Here is a 22539-nt window from a genome sequence, read left to right as displayed (position 1 = left end):
TGATTTCAACATAATTCATGGTGCTGCAGGGAGGAAATATGCCAAATGGCTGCCAAAAATAAAAGAGCATGATATACAGTACTACAGTACTTAAATGTGAATTGAGCTCTGGTGTCTTTGTTCCAAACAGCTTTCTTAAAATCTTTTGTTTTCTACATAGTGGCATAATAAGTATTAACCACTTGAACAGCATGCCTATTCTTGGGGAACATTCACCAAAAATAGCAGCTCTACAAGCTCACAATGTATCCGCTATTTTTGGCAAAGAGATTTGGTGTAGACCGGGAAAAAAGAAATCAAAGACAAAGTACAGTTGTAACTCAAGTCCGGTTCTCTAAGACTGGAGGGTTTAAGTGGTTAAAATCTAAAACCATCTGAGCAGACCACCTAGTGTTATATAGTGAATAAGAGACCTTGTATATAAAGCCCAGAGTTGGTTCAGGCAATCACAGTCAAATGAAACACTATTGGCATCTGCCTTTACCCCACACCTACACTGTCAAATCCTCAGTGTTTATTTGACTGAGAGTGTGTCTGGGACTCTAGTACATTCTCTTGAGTAAAACAAGATGTAGCTCATCTTCCACCCCATGCCTGGTCATTAAATGTTCTGCTCATGCCACTGTTCGTTTGACAAAATGGCTTGAAGTCTATTCGGCTGGCGATGAGCTCTGGTGATATCAAGTAAAAGCAAAGGATTTGTTTCAGTTTAGCGATGGCTTAAAGGACCAGGCCTTACATTCACTAGCTTTTATTTAGAGGGAGATGGAGATCTGTGAGAGGTGTGAGAAAGAAACGGATGGAAACTAAGGCTCAAGGGCTGCCTGAGAAGTCGATACAAGCCCAGTGAATCGTCCTTCAGTGCAGCCCCCACTCTCTCCCTCTGAAGCCGATATAGCTACACTTTTAACGTTCACCATCGACCATCTCCACCCCTGCTCCCCTCCTCCCAAAATGACCAGAAAATGTGTAATTCCTCCTCCTCTGTCTACAGGGGCGTCACAAGGGGGGGGGGGGGGGGGAGTGTGACTGAGTTACTAGGCCCCAAGGTGGAGGGGCTTTAATTATTTTATACTTTAGCTATTGAAAAATAGCAGTTATACAAGCTCATAGCGCGGCACTGAGTGCAGCGTGGCGAGCTTGTAGATCTGCTATTTTTGAAAAGACGTGAAAATGTGTGCAAATCTTTGAATATACATGTACTTTTTAAGCGAACATTTGCTCAAATTTTGCTTCTGGGGTGTCCCTGGAACTAAATATTTTAAGATGGGGGTCCGTGGTCAAATGCATGTCATTTTGGGGGTCCTTCGCTTGAAAATATTTGAGCACCACTGACATAGAAACATTGGTTTTTCAAAAAACCTTAGAAGGATTTGAAATTTGAGATTTGATCCGCACAAATATTCATGATTTTTCAAAAATAGCAGATCTACAAGCGAGCTTGTAGATCTGCTATTTTTCAATAGTTAAAGCACAACATGTGAGTGAATCCTTGTACCCAGGGCCCAGAATTTGGTGCGACACCCCTCTGTCTATCCCGAGACAGAGCTTGTGTTTGCTTATGACAAGGGGGGTCCTGTTTTAGTGGGAATTCGGCTCCAAGCAGCTATCACAGATTGTGTCATTGAGCAAACATATATTTCAGAGGTTTTTCTCTTGTCAATGTTGTTGTAGGGCATGGGGTGTCGAGGTCCTGCACACTGATTGCTATCTGCAAAGACTCTGGGTCTGTAACTGGGAGAGACTGACAGGGAACGCTTGGCTCTTCCAGGTGCTGGAACTCAGCGTCGCTGAGTACAGTAGGGTGTAGTGGTCGCGTTAGAATCTGAACCAGATGTGGGAGCTTGTTTTGGTGAAATGTCTGGACAATACCCAAGTAATTAACATCGGATTCATTCCATTTTTCTGTGATATGAAAGTGTTTTTCAAAGTCTTTGATGGGGAAACAATAAACCGTTCTTGGTCGAGGTCGCCTCGTGTAGAATGGTGTTTCTCACACAGCAGTGCTAACAATAAGTTTCCTTCATCTGATATATGTTGAGTCTTCATCTGAGCCGTACTGTTTGAAGCAAGACCTCTGCCATAGACTGAGCCAATCCAAACTATTCCAGTCTAGCCTTATTTGAACCATACTTAGCGAGTTTAGAAGTGAGATGTAAAACAGTAACTCTGTTTCTTAATATAAAAAAAGGGTACATTCTGGCAAGTGCACACTTAATTCTTTGACTGCGCTAGGGGTGTGTGTGTGTGTGTGTGTTTGTGTGTGGAGGGGGGGGGGGGGGGGGGTTAGGGGCATTGGATGCGGAGGTGTGTTGGATGCACTGCAGACACCAGCACAAAGAACCATTCAAAATGTAAACACAATTGATTAGTTAGGGAGACCTTTGTCTTTAGGAAATACAGTTTTCAGCTTCACTCAGCTGATGGCTGCTCAGACGGTTATGATGAGCGCTCAGGGGGGAGCAGTTAGGTTAAATGCCTTTGCACAGGGACACACATGGAATTTATTTTTGCCCTTCACAGCACGTTAACATGTTGTTTGTAAGAACTGTTTGGCTTATATGTAAGTGCTAACATACAAAAGTGGAGGCTTGTAGGCTCAGTCTGTTGAGTGAGCGCTCCACACAGGAACAGTACAGTGCTCACCTACTTGTCAGTTGATGGGTTCAAATCCAACTCCTACAACAAAGAACAGACTGTGGCAAATCGTGTCAATAGACTTGTTCATTAATGGAATATCAGTTTCAGTAGTTGACATTAGGAGGGTGGCTATTATTAATGAGTTTGAGATACTTCACATTTTGTGATAATCTTGTGTGTTTCATAGGGGAATAAAGTAGATTAATTAAATACCAGTTGGTTGACGTTGCAGTGCTTAGGAGGGTCGCTGCATCACTGGGGGGACACATGTTTACTATTTATTTTGTTACTAAATGTGGCCTGCAGCACATGAGCTTATCCAGGACTGTTGGTATTGGCAGACCACCCTCACTTACAGTATGTCTAAGACTGCTGCTATGTAAAGACCAGAGCAGTTTGTCGCTTCGTCCCTATCATGTAGTTTACAAGGTCAGTAGAGACTGTACTCGGGTTACACAAATCAGGACAGATTAAAAAAAATGCTTTCATTTAGCCAACTGTTTCACAGATCAGCGTATCCTTCATTGTCTTGCATTTGCTGAATTTGTGTTAGCTGTGACACTTGAACGTTAGTGTCCCTATTCTGGGGTGAACATTTGGCTAAAATGGCTGGCCTACAAGCTTGTCACAAAGCGTGGTGAACTTTTGTAGATTGCCTATTCTCAGCAACGGCATTTAGTGTAGAGGGAAACAAGTACAGGCCCCACAGACCTCTGGTGGATCCCGGTCATCAACGTTTATAAGGTTTAAGTGGTATAGTGTATTTTCTCTCCTCCTACATAGCTCACAACATCACATTTGACACGAACATCACGGGTAACGGGACGCATCAACGCAGTTGTAAGATTATTAAATCACCCGATGTTACCCCGCTCGTCTCCACTCATGCCGTGTTTGGGCGTGAGGTTTTTTGCGCAGTGGGGTATGAGGGCGCACACTGCGTTCCGCATGGACTGGCCTGTTGTAATTTGATGCAGCTTTATGGGCAGAAGCAATGCTTGGCCTCTGTGTGGTGCAGAATCTTCAATGGAGAGATGCACTTTCATTCGAAGGTTAATTCTCTCTCTCCCGCTCTCTCCCTCTCTCCCTCTCCCTCTCCCTCTCTCTCTCTCTCTCTCTCTCTCTCTCTCTCTCTCTCTCTCTCTCTCCCCTTGTCCAATGTGAGGCTGCACTCTCTTGCCATCTCGTTGAGGTCTCTTTCTCTCTATCTCTGTTTCTCCCTCTCTCTCTCGCCATCCTGCACTCTCTCCTTCTCATTTTCTCAGTCTATTTCTTTCTTGTTTTTTGTATTATTATTATTTTTATATTTATATTGCCTTACTTTGACCACCCTGGGTCTGTGGGTGTGCTGAGGGTGGAGGCTGGGGGCAGCGGTATGTTACTACACTAGCTGATTAGCATGGACAGCCAGCCAGTCATCCAGAACGGGCTTTAAGACTGATTGGTGCTGGGGGGCACATGGGCACCTGCTCAGAGGGAGCTACAGTAGCTGTGAAAAATCAAACCTCGGTTCGAAGTGGAGCCGTGAATTTGAGCAGTTCCAGGTCTATGTTTTTGATTGAAGTGATTTGTAATTATAATCAAAATCTACAAAGTATTTACAAAATAAATAACTTTTGAACGGCTCTTTTAAAAGAACGGATCCCAGAGATTCGGCTCACTTCAAAGTGACATAAATCCCATCCAAAAAATCGGCTCACTTCAAAGTGACATAAATCCCATCCAAAGAATCGGCTCACTTCAAAGTGACATAAATCCCATCCTCCCATCCAAAAAATCGGCTCACTTCAAAGTGACATAAATCCCATCCAAAGAATTGCGCATGGGCAGATCCTGTTCATTCTCGACTGGACACAGACTCTGGTGAGACAGGACACACATTGCCACTCAGAGGGAGCCCATGTGCTCTGCACACGGCTCCAAAAAGAAAGGGATGCATTTGTTCATTTAAAGGAATGGTCCCCCCCCCCCCCCCCAAAAAAAAAGCTTTTTTCCGCCTTTCATTCATTTCTAAGCCAATAAATTGATGACCATCAGTGGTTCCCTATGGAGACACAAAGCGCCTGCTTTGTTTCCTATGGAGAGTCTCTTCAAACTATTGGCTTAGGAATGCGACAAAATACAGAAATATCCATGAATTCAAGTCTCCTTGGGGTGAGTAATCGATAGAAATGTTTTCATTTTGGGGGTGAACTATCCCTTTAAGGTTTCAGTGAAATATGAACGTATAACACAATTCTCTTGTCCTTTGGATGCCTGGTGGCTCAGCCAGCACAGACTATTATGCTCTTTGTGAGCACAAGCCAAGGACCCGAATCTTTTCTTTTTTTTTTTTTCTAAATTTTTATCCCACGATTTTGAAACCCTTTTTTCACCCAGTGCCAATTACCTAAGATGTAATCCTGGGCGCTAATCTCCCTCTGCCAACCTGGGGAGATCCCTGAACTGAGCTCATTCTTCCTTCTATGCATGAGGAGTGACAGGCAGCTTCTTATCACCTGACAGGGGGGGTTCCCCGGTAGGACTTAGCCCGTGGAAGGAACACGTTATTCCAACCAGTTCCTTTCCCTTCCATCAGGCACCCTGGCTGACCAGCGGGAGGCGGTATAGAGACCAGGATTACTGCATGTTTTTGTGAGGGTATCTACCCTAGGGGACACAGGGAGAACATACAAACACACCCCCAGTGCCCACAGTGTCCCTGGCGGGAATCGAACTCTGGACCTTCTAGCTGTGAGGTGACGGCGCTACTGACTGCACCACCGTGCCCCCAAGGACCTGAATCTAACCCCCTCTCAACATATACATACAGTATATCTGAAATAAAGGATATCCTTTATGTTCTCCCTTCACAGCATGTTAAGTCTATTGTTTGTAAGAACTGTTTGGCTTATTTAAATAAGTGCTCATTAGAAAACTGTAGGCTTGCTGGATCAGTCCGTTATTGAGTGCTTCTAAAGGGTTCAAATCCACCTCATCCAGGTGAATCTCATTCTTTACAGGCTAATAAAGCAAAAAGATTCTAAGAATTTCAATAAAATCTTTGACCCTCATTGTGTGCGTGTGTTCCAGACTTGGAAAAGGGTGATGGGGAGCCAGGGAACGGTATAGCCCAGTGGAGGTTGAATGAACAGCTCTTCCCCTGTCCTGTCTGTGGCAAGGTGTTTGGACGACAACAGACCCTCTCCAGACACCTCTCCTTACACACAGGTAAGACCACACATACACACATAAAATCTAAAACATATTTGGTTGTATACAGAGTTCTGGATGAAAAATGTAAAACAAAAAAGTCAGACAGGCTCTATATGATGATAATGTCCAGAATTATAAATCAAAATGGAAACTTATACTGGAAATAAACACGACAATGTCAACAAATACTGATCTGTGTGAAACTTGTATCAGTTGCATACACAATATTAACGTTAATACACTTCACTCTTCTAATATGACTTCACTCCAAATATCAATATCAGCATGATGTCAGTATCATGTCAGAATCATGGTCAGTATCACGGTCAAACTCATGTTAGTATCATGGTCAAACTCGTAGTTACATAGTATCATGGTCAGTATTATGTCAGTATCATGGTCAAACTCATTTCAGTATCATGGCCAGTATCATGACAGTATCATGGTCAATACCATATTCTGTATAATGGTCAGTATCTGGTCAGTATTTTGGTCAGTATCATGTCAGTATCATGGTCAGTATCACAGTATCCCACAGCCAGCGATATACTGTAAAGGTGTATCATATTTTACTATTAAACGTTTGATATTTTATGAACGTGAAAGAAAGGCCTAAAGGTGTAATTTCTCCCACAATCAAAGTTATATTCGGGAGGTACAGAGTCGCCAGCAACTATTCTATGGTCCAATGTTGTCCAGTGATGAGCCACACAGAACCTGACAGTATGTGTCATACTCTGTCTACTGTAGTTCACCAGTCAGTTGTCACTAATCCTTTTATGAAGGAGAAACCTAATATTTGTGGTATATTATGCCTTCAGTGTTCTCTGCATCATGACGCATGACATCTTTGTTGGATGCAAGCATGTAACCATAGTCACGGGCGGGTTAGAATGCATGAAAAAACATAAATAAAAAAAAGATCTTACAGCTTTATGTCTGGGTAGCTCAGTCTGTAGAGCTCTCGCCTTTGAACCACAAGGTCATGGGTTCGATCCTGGGCAATGCCAACTCAGCGTATGAGTAGCACTGCTTGGATGCTGGAAGTCATGTGGCAAGCACTGGGAGATGATGGTAGGTGTGGGTTATCCCACACATACAGCTCCACTTCAGCAATCCATCTCCCAGGTGTCTACCGCCATGACATGGTTGCCATCCTTAGAATAAATAAATGTTATGTTAGCTTTGAGTGATCATTGATTGATTCATTACTCTTACTAGATCTAACATTGCTTGGCTATTACACTGCACATCAGCAACCAATAAGTCAGTCCCAACGTGATACAGTATACTGTATGACCGGAACTCAAATGAAAACAGCTTGTTGGATTACTTATCTTCTGAAATAGTCTGCCCACACAAACAATTACTGGATTGTCAAAATGTCCTCTTGTTTTTATTAGTAAGCACTAGGCACATCAGAGACCCCCCCAAAAAACACACAGAAACTTGTATTTGTGTGTGTGCCTGCGTGCGTGCTTGCTTGCTTGCTAGCGTGTGTGCATGTGGTGTAAGCCAGCCTGAGTAAATCAGATAAACTAGAGACTGGATCACCCTTCCTTTAAAAAGATTACTACCATGATTAGTCTCACTGGGAAAACTGTCCATGTAATTACTCTCTCGCTATGGCTCTCTCTCTCTCTCTCTCTCTCTCTCTCTCTCTCACACTCACACTCACACACACACACACACACACACACACACACACACACACACACACACACACACACTCACACTCACACTCACACTCACACACACACACACACACCTATGCTGAGCGCTACAGTTGATACACGGTTGACTCCAAGGCGTTTTCTCCAGGTGCTCGCACATACACATTACAATGTACTGTACCATACTGTTGTACAGTCATATACTGTTATGATGACTGACTTTCCCTCGCAATAAAGATCTATGTCAACCATCCATCTCTCTCCCTCCCTAGTGATAACACATTTCTCAAGGTTTAAATAAAAGCAGACTATTTTATATTAATGTTATATCATAATTAAAATCGTATTGTCCACTTGCAATAGCCTCGTGGACCACCAGTGGGCCCCGGTCCACAGGTTGGGATTTGCTGATCTGTATCTAATGCAGGAGTTCTCAAACTTTTATACCATGACCCCAATTTATGGGGTTAGGTTTTTTTTTTTTTTACACTTTATTTATTTCGTAACGTGGAAAGGATATCTGAAAATAAAAGCAGAAATTGTTGGCCTTGAATATTAATATTCATTAGAAAAGGAAATTACAGCAGATCTACAAATGAGCCTGAAACCCTAATGATTTGTTGGCCCATCTTACCAATGAAATGAACGAATAATAATAATAAAAGCACGTTTGTAAAACGAAGCAGCTACTGTCTATTCGTATCGAAATATTGTCAATCTGACAGAAGTATTGTACGGGTAACGGAGCTGATCTGCACAATGTCCTCAAAATACAACATTCGCTACATCCTTTGTTACAAGGAAGCTAAAAGGTCTCTGCAGGTTTTCTCCGTTTGAAACCTCACTCTCCACTTCTTTGTGATCCAATGAATGGACAGTAATAAATGGAAGAATGTAGTCTTCTTTCGTTAGCTGTTGTTGTACTTTTAAGCACAGTTTCCTGTCCTTGTAAAGAATGTTGTTTTCTCTGAAAGAAATGTTGCGGTTTTGTTTGTAACGCACCATGTTTAGTTTCCGAGTGCCTTAAGCACCATTGAGAAGTACCATAGACCATAGCTCAACCTGTGGGTAGGGACCAACAGGAGGGGTCGCCAAATTATTTTGGGCGGGTCCCCAGATGACTAACTTATTGTGCAATGTTGTTTTCTCACTCAACAGTAAACAAAACAACAAAGTTTAAGTGTACAGAGGATATCTGCACATTTCTAAAGTGACAATTTAAATGGCAAATAAAAAATTGGCCAATTGTCAAATATTAGAGGCAGAAATTGTGAATTGCGTTGCGAGGCGTTGTGAGCATGTAGATCTGCTATTTTCACAACAGAACCGTGTTATACACCATGTAATGCCTCAACTCTTAATGCTCGTCATGGTGGGGGTTCCCCAGTTAAAATATGATTATTTTGGTGGTCACGGCCTGAAAAGGTTGAGAACCACTGCCTTAGAAGACAGGGAATTGCTATAGAAGACAGGGAAGCACCATGGAAGACTACTGGTACTTGGCTTAAAGCTCTTGTTAGCAAGGTCGTCACCACACACTGTAAACTTTTTTTTTTGCCTTTATTGGATAGTACAGTAGACTGACAGGAAACGGGGGGGAGATGGGGAGAGACATGCGGCAAAGGTCGTCCGGATCGGGAATTGAACCGGCGACACCGCCAGGCATCAATGCCTATATGGTATGTGCTTAGACCAGTAGGCCATCGGGTGCCCCAGTGGTAATTTAACTCTGTGTTGCACTCATTAACTGAAGTGCGTACTGTAACCTTGTGTCACCAGGCTCTTCCACACTGCGGAAAGACAGGCACCTAATCACAAAAATTAGTACACATTGGCAACCGCGGGTGACAGTCGGCCAACAGTTATATGCAGCATGATGAATAGAGATAGCTAGATGTGTATTACGTCTGTCTGAGTTGATCAAGGGATGATGGAAGACACAGAAAATACACACGCAGCTGCCAGGCGGAAATCTCGATGGGAGTCTGGGTTGGGACCCCACCTTCACCTTCCCACGACCCCACTTTGGGACACGCAACCCATAGTTTGAGAACACTACAGTATGTGCCCTAGTGTAATGTACTGCACTAAAATATATGATACTTTACTAATCTATACTCTGTTCTACAACCATTCTACACCATATTATTCCAACCGTAGGTCGCATGTCATGTCCGTCTGTCCATCCGTGCGTCACACCTCATGTCATGCTCCATATATGGCCTAGACATCTCCATATATGGAGGCTGGTCAATACCTCTATAGTCTACATTTACTGTACATGTTTCAGTGCAACCAGTCTTACTAGTACTATTATGTTCTAATATTACACTAGTCTAACCATACTGAAATGTACACACACACACACACACACACACACACACACACACACACACACACACACACACACACACACACACACACACACTCACGGGAGACATCCTCAAGATAAAGCTGTTCCATGCTTCCCTGTCTCCTGATGTTGTGAAGATGTCATGTTTACAAACCTATCCCCTCAGAGCCCCTAATCACCCCCTGCGCGCTCTCTCTCTCTCTCTCTCTCTCTCTCTCTCTCTCTCTCTCTCTCTCTCTCTCTCTCTCTCTCTCTCTCTCTCTCTCACACACATTCACGCAGTACACATGGTTTTCACGTTTGGTATGGGTTTCATGTTTTGTATGCGCACACAAACACCACACACACAAATACAGTGAAGGGCTTGACAAGAAATACTTAATTGCATGCAGTGTCGCTTACCGGAAATAGCCGATATACAAGCTCACAACACGTTGTGGTGTATTGTGTTGTGGAGCTTGTACATCAGCTATTTCCGGTACGCGACACCAGCGCATATCTGAGTATAAAATGTGGCTACAAAATTCCCCCTCCCCTCCCCTTCCCCCACACACACACATTTGCACACGTTCTCACATTTCTCCCCCCCGTTAGGGCTTGGCTGGAAACAGCTTGGCCACAGCACAGAGAGCAGGAGAGGGGGCATATGTCAGCGTGATGGTCTTTTTGGTTTCCCCGGCGACATAAAGGTTGCCTGACTTTGTGTCCTTGGGGCAAGTGTGTATGTGTGTGTGTATGCGCGTGCGCGCCTGTGTGAGAGAAGGGAACAAAAGAGGGTTGTGTGTGTTTTAATGAGAGGGCGAGCGGTGACTGTTGCTTTGTCTCTGCGCTTGGGACGTTTGAATTATTTTAAAGCGTGCTCCATTACGGAATACACAATTACTTTATGTCGCCGTCTGTTTGCCCTTCTCTTGCGTAACTCTGAGCGTGTGGCTGTGTTCGCCTCCAGGGGTGTATATGTCTTATGTTCTGCTTATCTGCATGTTTGTCTGTCTTTTAAAGTACAGTACATGTTTTTGTTTATATTCTTTGTTGTTTTGTATTACGACACCCTAACGTGCCCACGCGGATTAACTGCATCAGTTATTGTCACAGTCGAGGAACATTTACATACTGACTGATCTGAGTGTGTTGGACTGTAGAGAGGGTGTGTGTGTGTGTTTGTGTGTGTGTGTGTGTGTGTGTGTGTGTGTGTGTGTGTTCACTATGACAGTGGTTCTCTTTTCAGGCCGCGACCCCCAAAATAATCATATTTTAACTGGGGACCCCCCCAACCTGACAAGCACTAAGAGTTGATGCATTACATTTAGCATAACTAGTAGATCTACATGCTCACCATGCCTCGCAAGGCGTTGTGAGCATGTAGATTGGCTATTTTCACAATTTCTGCCTCTAATATTTGACAATTTGGCCAATGTTTAATTTGTCATTTTAGAGGTATTACAAAGTCCTTAAATTGTCACTTTAGAAATGTGCAGATACCCTCTATTTTGTTTACTGTTGAGTGAGAAGACAATGTTGTACATTAAGCTAATCATCTGGGGAGTGGGGACCCCCCAAAATAATTTGGGGACCCCCTGGGGGTCCCGACCCACAGGTTGAGAACCACTGCACTATGATACAGCATCCAAATTGAACGGATCATCATTAGTAATTATTTACTAGTATACTATTCACTTAGTAACGTCAGTACGTGGGTCTGTCTGTCTGTCTGTCTGTGTGTGTGCATGTGTGTGTGTTTGGTTGCAGAGGAGAGGAAATATAAGTGTCACCTGTGTCCTTATGCAGCCAAGTGCAGAGCCAACCTCAACCAGCACCTTACCATCCACTCCGTCAAGCTGGTCAACACCGACACCGAGCAGATTGTCAACGCAGTCACTGCCGACTCAGCCGAACGCAAGAACTGCCCCTACTACTACAGGTATTAATAATAATCCTACTACTACAGGTACCCATTTAGAACTGGTACACATTATTGTGTATCATTATTTTATGCTTTAACTATGGAAAAATAGCAGATATACAAGCTCACAGCGCGGCACCGAGTGCCGCGCTGCGAGCTTGTAGATCTGCTATTTTTGAAAGATCGTGAGAATTAGAATTTTGACCCGATTCTATAAGTGTCTTTTGAATCCTTCTAAGATTTTTTGAAAAACCTGTGTTTCTATGTCAGCAATCTGGCTAGCTGTCGTCAAAGAAAAGGTCCTTTTCACTTAACTGGAGCTCAGTTAGTCTGTTCTGGAGAGACTACCATGCCAGTGGTTCTCAAACCTTTTCATGTCAAGAACCCCCAAAATGATATGTATTTGGCCACGGACCCCCATCTCAAAATATTTAGTTCCAGGGACCCCCCAGAAGCAAAATTTGAAAATACATATATTCAAAGATTTGCTCACATTTTCACGACTTTAAAAAAAATAGCAGATCTACAAGCTCGGAGTAAATAATAATCCTACTACTACAGGTATTAATAATAATCCTACTACAGGTACTATTAATACTCCTACTACTACAGTGATGATGTTCCTACTTGGTGGGAAGCTTGCAGCCTGGAAAAGGAAGCAAACAACAGAAGCGTCCAAAACTTGCCATTCGATCCTCCAGGCCAGAAAAAGGCGACTCTAATGGAGGCAAAAAGAAGTTTGATTGAATGGTCATAATGGTTTTATGTTTTCAATCGCTAGTTTTAGGTCTTCTTCAATAGAACACAATGTTCATTTAGTAAATTATGATCCCATTTACAGTAAAAATGGACAATGAAACTGTGTGTGCTTTAGGCTGTGACTGCGTTGCGCTCGGCACGCCACTACCATGGGGCTTTTAAGCCGTGACATCATTTTGTAGGCAGAGGAGAATCTGCCCCCAGAGCATTTTCTGTCCCTCGCTATTTTCAACAGATCCGAGACAAAAATAACGACTAAAGTATAATTCTAACACTTTCCTTTCAACAACAAAGAGAAGAAAAATGTGTAAATAGTAAAAATAGTAAAAAGATTCACGGAAACTGGGGGCAGAAATTTTCCTCTGCCTACAAAATGATGTCATACTTAACAGCCCCTATAAAGCAATGCATTCCTCCGCCTTATCCAAATGGTTACTTCTGGTTGCAAAGAGCCATGATTTTCAACATGGCGATGGTACATTTCCCCAGCTCAAGGCTTCAAAAAGGACTCCAGAAACCAATGGGTGACATCATTGCACCATTTAAGTTTCTTTTCGTTTATTTTTTTACAGTCTGTGGTCCTACTACAGTACAGGTCGTCATAATACATAACTGTCTGCCACATGACGACCCAACTAATAACTGGGTAGTAATAATAATAATAATAATAAACGGGTTATAAACATTAATAATAATGGTAGCCTTATTATTCCTGTCCTTTCATCTCTCTCTCCACAAACACACAATCCTTTAGGTGATGTGTACTCAAGAGTTAACTAGCACTATTCATCTCTACTTTTCTCTCTCCCTGTTCACCACACATACAGTACACACCATCAGCCGTTCAATACTGACAAAACCTTGACGTTAACGGCTTTCTTTTTCTTCTCTCTTCTCTCTCTGTTCTGTTCTGTTCTGTCCTCTCCTCCAGCTGCCACGTGTGTGGCTTCCAGACGGAGCTCAACGCCCAGTTCGTCAGCCACATGTCTCTGCACGTTGACAAGGAGCAGTGGATGTTCTCGCTGTGCTGCAGCGCCTGCGACTACGTCTGCGTGGAGGAGAGCGACATGAAGAGCCATGTGGCCGCCGGCCACACAGGTCAGAGAGAGCTTCTTATGGAGTTAATGCTTTACTGGAACAGGGGTCTTCAACGTTTTCAGGCCAAGGACCACTTAGCTCTGAGAGAGAGCGATGAAGCAGGGACCCCCACAACCTTTTCATAGATTCCATATGGTTTCATTGTTTGACAGCACAATCATCAGTGTATTTTGGATTCATGTCAATTTGTGTTTTCAGATATTTATCCACTTGAACGGTCAATACTTATAAAACTTGACCTTTCACTCTGTACTTAATCCGCTTTTTTCCCCCTCTACACCAAAGCTTTTTGCCGAAAATAGCCGATCTACAAGCTCTCAACGCCTTGCAGCACCTTGTAGATCTGGTATTTTTTGCTAAAGTTCTCCTCATAATAGGGATGCGAGGGTTCAAGTTAATGTTAATTTAAAAGAATTATTCTATCACACAAGGATTTGGCGGCCCCCCTGTAGTAACTCGTAAGGACCCCTAGGGGTCCCGGACCCCCTGTTGAAGACCCCTGTTTTATGCAATTAATGTTTTACTGGAACAGGGGGAAGAATGTCAAGAAAGTGAGGGAATGGGTAGTCATGGCATGCAACAAAGCTCTTGAGCTGGGAATCGAGCCCGGGGCGTTGCGCTTGTCTGGTTGGAGGGCGCTCCCGGGAGCCATTTTAACTTTACTAAAGGTTGTGCTTTTCACTGGCCCCTGTGAATGCAAAAACTCTGTTGGCCTTGGATTCAGATTCCGCCTGGCACTTTAGTCCTGTGCGTCTCATTCACTCCTCTCTACTCTTGCCCTCACATTTCTTTGAAATGTTCTTTCTCTCCGACCCTTATTTAACCAGGTGGTCACAATGAGATCACCAAAAAAGTGTATTTTTCAACATAGACAGGCCCAGTGTAGAATTCACTTACAGGTTTTATGCAATTATTTTACTAATTCTGTGTACCATACATGTGGTGTACCGGTATGTGTATTTGTTGAGACAAGCTCTGGTGCTGAAGTCTTTTATTGTATTTATACCCATCACATTGAGTTCAACTTGGACTGTAGTGTGGAGTGACCCTGCAGTTGTTCTCGGCTCACAATCAAAATACTATACCCAAGGTTACAGTGTTTTTTGTTTGAAAGGGAGTTGTGTTTGTACCACTGCAAGTCCCCACGATGACAGGTGACAGCAAAGCTTCATCAAAGCACGGTAGCATCAAGAAAAATGGACAGGGGGAGAGAGAGAGGGATGGGGGGAGAGAGGCAGAGAGTGAGGGGGGCTCTCAGCAACTCCGAACCATAAAGATGACCGGGCACCAACAAGCACAACGGCGACCTTCTCTGGACTTTCAAAGCCGCAGGTCTGAACCCCCCGTGGGTCGATATCGCTGTTTTTGTGTGAAACAGCTTTGTCCAGTTTATCACTGGTGTTTTGCCCTTCCTGTGTGCCTGCGCTTGCGTGCGTGCGTGCGTGCGTGCGTGCGTGCGTGCGTGTGAGAGAGTGGGTGGGTGGGATTGTCCAGCCTAGACAGCTGAAGGGGTCCATTGGAGGCCACAGTGGCCTTGTTTATCTAAGAGGGCTGGCCCTTATCGGGCCTGAGGGGAAAAAATCAATAGGCCTTGGGTCCTTTGGAGACGAGCTGGGTTTACAATGCCACTGTGGCCATCTTTTTAAGTCCCTCACACAGGCTTTGGCATTTACCTCACACCCACACAAAATGGACGCCTCAGCAGACCACACAGAGCAGAGTGGTCAGAGCAGTTTAGCACCGACCTTCCCCTGCTCCGCACTGAACACACACACACCTTTTATACGATTTAGACGTTTAACTAATGCTCTTACCCGCCGTGACTTCCAGTGGCCGAGCAAGGAGGGTCTCGGTGCCTTGCTCAAGGTCACTTTGACAACAGCAACACACATGCTTACAGCGGAACGCAATCCAGGGAACTTTCCCTCATGGGTCAGTCGTTCTAATCCCTCTGCCTCCCTACTCGTACCTTACCTCCTCTTCAAGGAGACTTTTGATTTGTGTTTCAAGCATGTAGTTATTTTTTACCTTGTTATCCTGTCTTGCATGTGTCAGTAGTACCTGACCCTGTTGGATGTGCCAGGGCTGGTGTAGGCTAGTGGTTAGCAGGACCGTAAGGTCCCAGGTTCAATACTCTGGCTGCAGGTTTGTTTCCTGGCAGAAATGTCCTTGAGTAAGACAGTTAAAGCTGCTACCCAGCCATTTGTTTTAAAACACATGAACGGCACAGCGCTGTGCTTCCCTTTTCATGCGATTTGAAATGACCATCTGATTTACTAAGGCAGCCGATATAATGGCACGATCTGTGAATAGGGCTGCACTTTAGTCACATTTCTGCGTGTGAAACAGCTTAAAAGGTGCAGGTGAATGGTGGAATTTTGCAATATGGAGCCTCCACTCAGCGCATTCCCCAAACCCACAAACACGTACACCCGCTTTATTGCAAGCAATTTGCATAGAACTGTTCTTATGAGCAGCTTTTCAGAGACAGTGAAAAGTTGTAATATTTTACATCATATAAGGATTATTTACATAACTCATTATTTTCCTCTATTGTCTCAATGCCTGTATAAGGCAGCTAAGAATGTCACTGATTAGTTCTTCATTCAATCATGGTTGGTATTTGGTAGGGTTATAATTTATGTAGCCTATAACTGCAATCACCGCCTCTGCCTCTCGGACTTTCAGTGTAATTTGTTTTTATGAGTTCATCCTGGACTCGCCTTTGCCCATGGATTTAATAACCTGCAGTACCTGCAGGAGTAGCCTTCTGACAAACAACTGTTAGTTTGTTTGGTCGTGTCAGAAACACTTCCATCATGTGGAGTAAACCGGACATACTGTAAATATGATCATTTTATTCAGGGCTCATCTAAATGAATCGTCATTCTGATTCATGAATTAAGAATGAAATAAATTGGCTTGTGTAATCACAGCTGACACGGTACACATCAGTTTCAGAATACGCTTTGTTTGCTAATGAGTGTAGTTACATAAGGTCCTGATCCAAATGAGATTTCATGGCTATCTAGTCTGAGCTATCTCACGTGTATTTACTAGTAAGACGCCCTCGCCTTAAAGGGCGAGGTCGCGCCATGTCTTGGCCATCTGGTACCCGGACCAGTTACCCATGGAGACCCCTGGTACCCATATATGGAGATCCATGTACTGTATAAGGAGATATGCTTGCTGTGAGAGCCCAAACATGCTTACTCAGTTAAGCGTTATGTGAAAGTCTTATGACGTCTATGACATCTGACATCCATACACCATACATGGAGATCCCTGTCTTACTAGAACCAGCCACACATGTATGGGCTGTCTTGGCCATCTGTCTTGGCCATACAGTATATAGATTCTGTTAGTGTGGTATGTGGCCGATGTGGCCTCCATATATGAAAAGATACATTCACTTCAGTGATGCTGAAATTAATCAGTTATTAAACACCAAACTGTTTAAAAGGTAAATGAGGTATTTTACACATATATAGAGCCTTTATCCCAAGCACTTTACAATGTGCATTACATTCACTAATTTACACACATAGTAACAAACCGATGGCAGAGGTAACCATGCAAGGCACCAAAGTGCTCTTCACGAGCAGGGTTTCAGTGTCTCAGTCAAAAACACTTTGACACATAGGCTACTATGCAGCCTGACGCGTGTCTTCTTCTCGACCAATCACAGCGTGCGTCTTTATTTCGACCAATCACAGCGCACGTCTTTATTTCGACCAATCACAGCGCGCGTCTTTTTCTCGGCCAATCACAGCGCGCGTCTTTTTTTCGGCCAATCACAGCGCGCGTCTTTTTCTCGACCAATCACAGCGCGCGTCTTTTTCTTGGCCAATCTCAGCGTGCGTCTTTTTCTCGGCCAATCACAGCGCGCGTCTTTTTCTCGGCAAATCACAGCGTCTTTTTCTCGGCCAATCACAGCGCGCGTCTTTTTCTCGGCCAATCACAGCGCGCGTCTTTTTTTTGGACCAATCACAGCGCGCGTCTTTTTCTCGGCCAATCACAGCGCGCGTCTTTTTCTCGGCCAATCACAGCGCGCGTCTTTTTTTTGGACCAATCACAGCGCGCGTCTTTTTCTCGGCCAATCACAGCGTGCGTCTTTTTCTCTGCCAATCACAGCGCGCGTCTTTTTATCGACCAATCACAGCATGCGTCTTTTTCTTGGCCAATCACAGCACGCGTCTTTTTCTCGACCAATCACATCGCACGTCTTTTTTTCGACCAATCACAGCGCGCGTCTTAATTTCGACCAGTCACAGCGCGTGACTTGTTTTTGACCAATCACATCGCACGTATATTTCTCAACCAATCACAGCGCGCGTCTTAATTTCGACCAATCACAGCGCGTGTCTTTTTTTCGACCAATCACAGTGTGCGTCTTTTTCTCGGCCAATCACAGCGCGCGTCTTTTTCTCGGCCAATCACAGCGCGCGTCTTTTTCTCGGCCAATCACAGCGTGTGTCTTTATTTCGACCAATCACAGCGCGCGTCTTATTTTTTGACCAATCACAGCGCGCATCTTTTTCTCGGCCAATCACAGCGCGCGTCTTTTTCTCTGTGCATCGTGGGTTCGAGTCCCGTTCCCGGCGATCTTTACAGCGTGTCTCTCCCCATCGCTCTCTCCGTTTCCTGTCCATCTACACTATAACTATAAATGAAGTGAGAAAAGCCCTATAAATTGGAATAAACAAAACACTTTGACACTAACTCAGGGGGAGCCGGGGATTGAACTGCATCCAGTCGCTCAACTATTTTCCTCAGGAAATAGTATTTGTGACGAGGAGTCAGAAAACAAACTCCTGAAAAGAGGTGGCAGGACAAGGATTCAGTGGCTTGCATTACAAATGACTTGAACCTTAAATGTTTGTTTTCTGCTTTTGGAAAAAGTCAACCTATTTAGTGAACTGAATGTCTTGGAAAATGATGTAGCCAAACTGTTTGTGTTCTATTAGAGGACATTCACCTGAGACAGCAATGCATGTCGCACTTTGGTGGCTATGGTACATTCCTATGATCCAGATGCCAGATAGTGTGGGCTAGAGTTGGAAGGAGGTTGACTATTGCTGGAAATTGGCATGGGAACGTGTGGGAGGTTCAAGGTCGTCGACTTTGATTCTCTTGCCGCATCTTTGGATATCTGTCTCTGCAATTACTATCATCTTCACCACAACCTCCCTTTAGTATAGCCTGCCTGCACTAATTTGAACCTGCTTTTTAGAGGTGCAGAAATACCACGCAAAACTGACCCTCACAAATTGCGTGAGCATTAATAAATCCGGTGGAATGCATAATCACAACCACAGCTATTTTTCTCTCCCATTATTTACATCCGATGTCCTCACTTAAATGTATCCACATAAAGGAAAGCAGTTCACTTTGTGATGGCAAGGTGTGCTCAAGATAACAACACAATTCCAGGGTGATGCGCCTGTGTGATGAAAAACATGGATGTTTCTAGACACAGAATGCATCGAAAACAACATACAAAAGGCCCTAAATCCCTACCTTCTGACTAGTTACATTGTTTGCACTGTCTAGAGATATTGCAACTCTGCATTGAAAAGTCCACACACAACTTAAGATATCGCTTGTTTTGTCAAATTCCTGTCTTTAGTTTGCATTCATGTGGTAACATTGAAACAAATCTGTCCACTTCTCGTCTGTCATGATGCTGGTGTTGGAGATGAGTAATTAAGGCAGACATTGATGGCATTATGTAAATACAAAAGCATGAATTTCACTGTCTCATAACCTCAGAGGATGAGGTGGGTAGGGCTGCTACCTCGCTGAAAGGGATCCCAGCCAGCCAGAAAACTGTCTATCTGGTCAGGATGTGAACAGCCCTTTCCCACCAAATCGCTGTTACTTGGCAACGCCCCCTTGACTTCGGATGATGTACGTGGAACTGCCTCTTGTTTTAAATAACTCCTGAAACCCTGCAATGCCTGGTGACTCCGTGATGTGCAAAGATAAGCATTCGAATTCCAGTCCCAATGTCATGAGATCGAATCCCACTCCTAACGCCATTTTTTTTACCATATCTAGAAAGCATCGTAAATTAGTTTATTAGGATTGAGTTTAGTTTAAGGCATAGTTTTTGTCTGCCCTGCCGAGGTGGACCACTCAGCCCACTTGACTACTGCCCCTAATATTAAGTTAGGAAGTAATTAGGCAAAAAACTGTTGTAGCCTTGACTCGGCAGTGCCTAAAGTTGCGAAGTCCGCTTCAGCCGACTCGGGCAGTGCCAGTGCTGGGCAGTGCTATCCTCCTGGAATGTGACGCAGTGACTAATGGCATCGCCGGGTTACAGCCATCCAGTGGGAAAGAGCCGGTCGCGGTCAGGACCCCCTTGGACAGGAAATGGCTGGACTCGGCAGACGGCAGGGCTCAACCTGAGCCACGCTCACTTCACCTCCCCTCCCCCACCCTACGGAGGCTGGCCTCCACCATATGTGCACGGAGTCGGTCTGGTAACCGCCTGCCTCTCCTCCTCAGCAGGACCGGGCTTGTGTCTGTCTACCTCCGAAAGTGAAGGCCAAATATCTCTGTCTCTGATTCATAAGGGATGAATGCCAGTGGCTGATCTAGGCTGAGGGTACACTAATGGAATGTCTTTTTAATTAGAATCAAGAAGACTAATGTGCTTCATGGTCAAGGTCCATACACTTTGAGAGAGAGAGAGCTTTTGCCTTTCTTGCTTCCCCCCCCTTCCCCTTTACTTCCATTCTGTGGGATTAGCTCCTTGCCCATGCTAAGAGAGCTAGGTTCAGTAGGTGTTAAATACCGCAGTGGTGTAACAACTTATGGAGCCGTTCAATATTGTATTCAGAAACCCGCCTTTGTGCTTTTGTACCTTGCCCGATTGATTGAAACCACATAATACACAACAGATGCTTGTTTGTATGTTTAGAAAAGTGCATGTGCTCTGTGTGTGTATCATTTCCATTATGCCTTGGACGTGTGTGAGGTCTGGTTAGGGTAATGTCAACCATTTTGCAGCCCTCTCTCCCTTCCTTCCTGGCTAGAGAGCGAATGCCCTTTGTTGAGCTGTGCTGCCCTGAGATGCTCCCGCCATCTTAGCTCCCTTGGCCATGACCTGGGCTCCTTTTCTCTCTCTCTCTCTCTCTCTCCATTCCTCCATGCTGGTGAACTGCAGGCTGAGAGAGAGGATCAATAAAAAGCACACAGGCTCTTGATTGGACTGGCAGCACAGCCTTCATCAGAGGACAGCACACTGGCGCTGGGCTGTACAGTGTGTGTGTGTGTGTGTGTGTGTGTGTGTGTGTGTGTGTGCTCAGCGAGGTCGCTCTGCATTAAGCAGGCTTGCACACAGACATTATAGTTATCCTTTGTTCATATTCCCAGGTGTAGCTTCACCTGACGGTTCAGGTGGAATAACCTTGCGTTCAGATTGCAGTACTTCCCTCTCAGGTGCTGAAGGTGGAAATGAGAGTCATTAAGGTTTAAGCAGTAAACATTCCTCCATGTAATGTAAAACCAAATCCCTCAATGTTGTGGCTTCACATCCAACTGGTGTCGTACCCGTGTCCGATCTCATCCTCATTCATTATTTTTCTCCACGGTCTGTGCTCTCCAGGTCTGAATTCGAGGAGCCCCCTCAGCGAGACCAAGAGCACCTCCTCCTCTCTCTCGGCCCTCAGTGATTCGTTGAACAGCTCTGAGGGCGGAGACCTCACCCACAGCAACGACGAACTCAAGAGCCTGCTGGCCCCGCCCTCCTCCGCAGGCAGCCAATCAAGCTCCGGTAGCCACTCGGGATCGGGTACTGAGGACAAGTCAGAGAAAGGCAAGGAGCGGGAGTTGCAGTTACTTGACACACAGTACACTACCTTTCGTAGTCTTAAAACCTCACAAACATTCATCAAAAGGCACCTGAGAAGTTTTTGTCTTCATCTACAAATCTCCACACGATTTACACCTGTGGTGCTCAACCTGCGGTCCCAAATTATTTTGGGGGGTCCCTAGATGATTAACTTAATGTGCAACAATGTTTTCTCACTCAACAGTAAACAAACCAAAATAAAGTTGTATAAAATAAAGTGTATAGAGGGTAAATGCACATTTCTAAAGTAAAAATGTAAGGACTTTTTAATACCTCTAAAATGACAAATCAAAAATTGTCCAAATTGTCAAATATTAGAGGCAGAAATTGTGCGAGGTGTTGTGGGCATGTAGATCTGCTATTTTCACAATAGAACCGTGTTATACAAAATGTAATTCCTCAACTCTTAGTGCTCGTCAGGGTGGGGGGTCCCCAGTTCAAATATGATTATTTTGGGGGTCGCGGCCCGAAAACTTTGAGAACCACTGATTTACATGAGTCTAGTAGTCTTAGTTTTCTCTCAAAACCTAGTGCGACACTAATCCTCCCATTCTATCTTCTTTCCGTGTCTTCCTCCCTTTTCCCACTCCAGGCTTCGAGTGTGTGTTCTGCAACTTTGTGTGCAAGACGCGCAGCATGTACGAGAGACACCTGCAGATCCACCTGATCACCCGCATGTTTGAGTGTGACGTGTGCCACAAGTTCCTGAAGACGCCAGAGCAGCTCCTGGAGCACAAGAAGTGTCACACCGTTCCGTCTGGAGGGCTCAAGTAAGGAAAAGCAAGTACAGACAGAGGTTCCTAATTCCGCCCGTCCTCCCTCCCCACCACATCCTCCCCCCGAAACCTTTCCCCTCACCACCACACACACACACACACACACACACACACACACACACATGTGTAACGTGTAGGGAGGTAAACAGGGGTGTGCCAATATTGTCAGAAACGTTTATTTTGCGTTTTATACAGTACATGAAAGGAGGTGTAATAGAAATGATCAGTGTCATAAAGTTATCCTTCTGATAACTACTGTAGTTAACTAGTGTCTCGTCCATGTG

General features: G+C 44.4%; 1 protein-coding gene across 1 annotated transcript in view; it reads left to right on the top strand.

The window, feature by feature from the left end:
• The window catches only part of znf827 (zinc finger protein 827), a 144594-nt gene that overhangs the window by 113340 nt on the left and 8715 nt on the right, over positions 1–22539 (top strand). Inside the window, exons 9-13 of the mRNA XM_080722261.1 lie at positions 5713–5850; positions 11611–11782; positions 13455–13621; positions 21234–21443; positions 22072–22249. Coding sequence (XP_080578387.1) covers positions 5713–5850; positions 11611–11782; positions 13455–13621; positions 21234–21443; positions 22072–22249 — 865 coding nt within the window. The remainder of the gene's footprint in view (positions 1–5712; positions 5851–11610; positions 11783–13454; positions 13622–21233; positions 21444–22071; positions 22250–22539) is intronic.

This window comes from Nannobrachium achirus (genome assembly GCF_963921795.1).
Source record: "Nannobrachium achirus genome assembly, chromosome: 3".
Taxonomy (NCBI): domain Eukaryota; kingdom Metazoa; phylum Chordata; class Actinopteri; order Myctophiformes; family Myctophidae; genus Nannobrachium; species Nannobrachium achirus.
The sequence above is the reverse complement of the archived record's forward strand: the minus strand, read 5'-3'. Positions and strand labels throughout refer to the sequence as shown.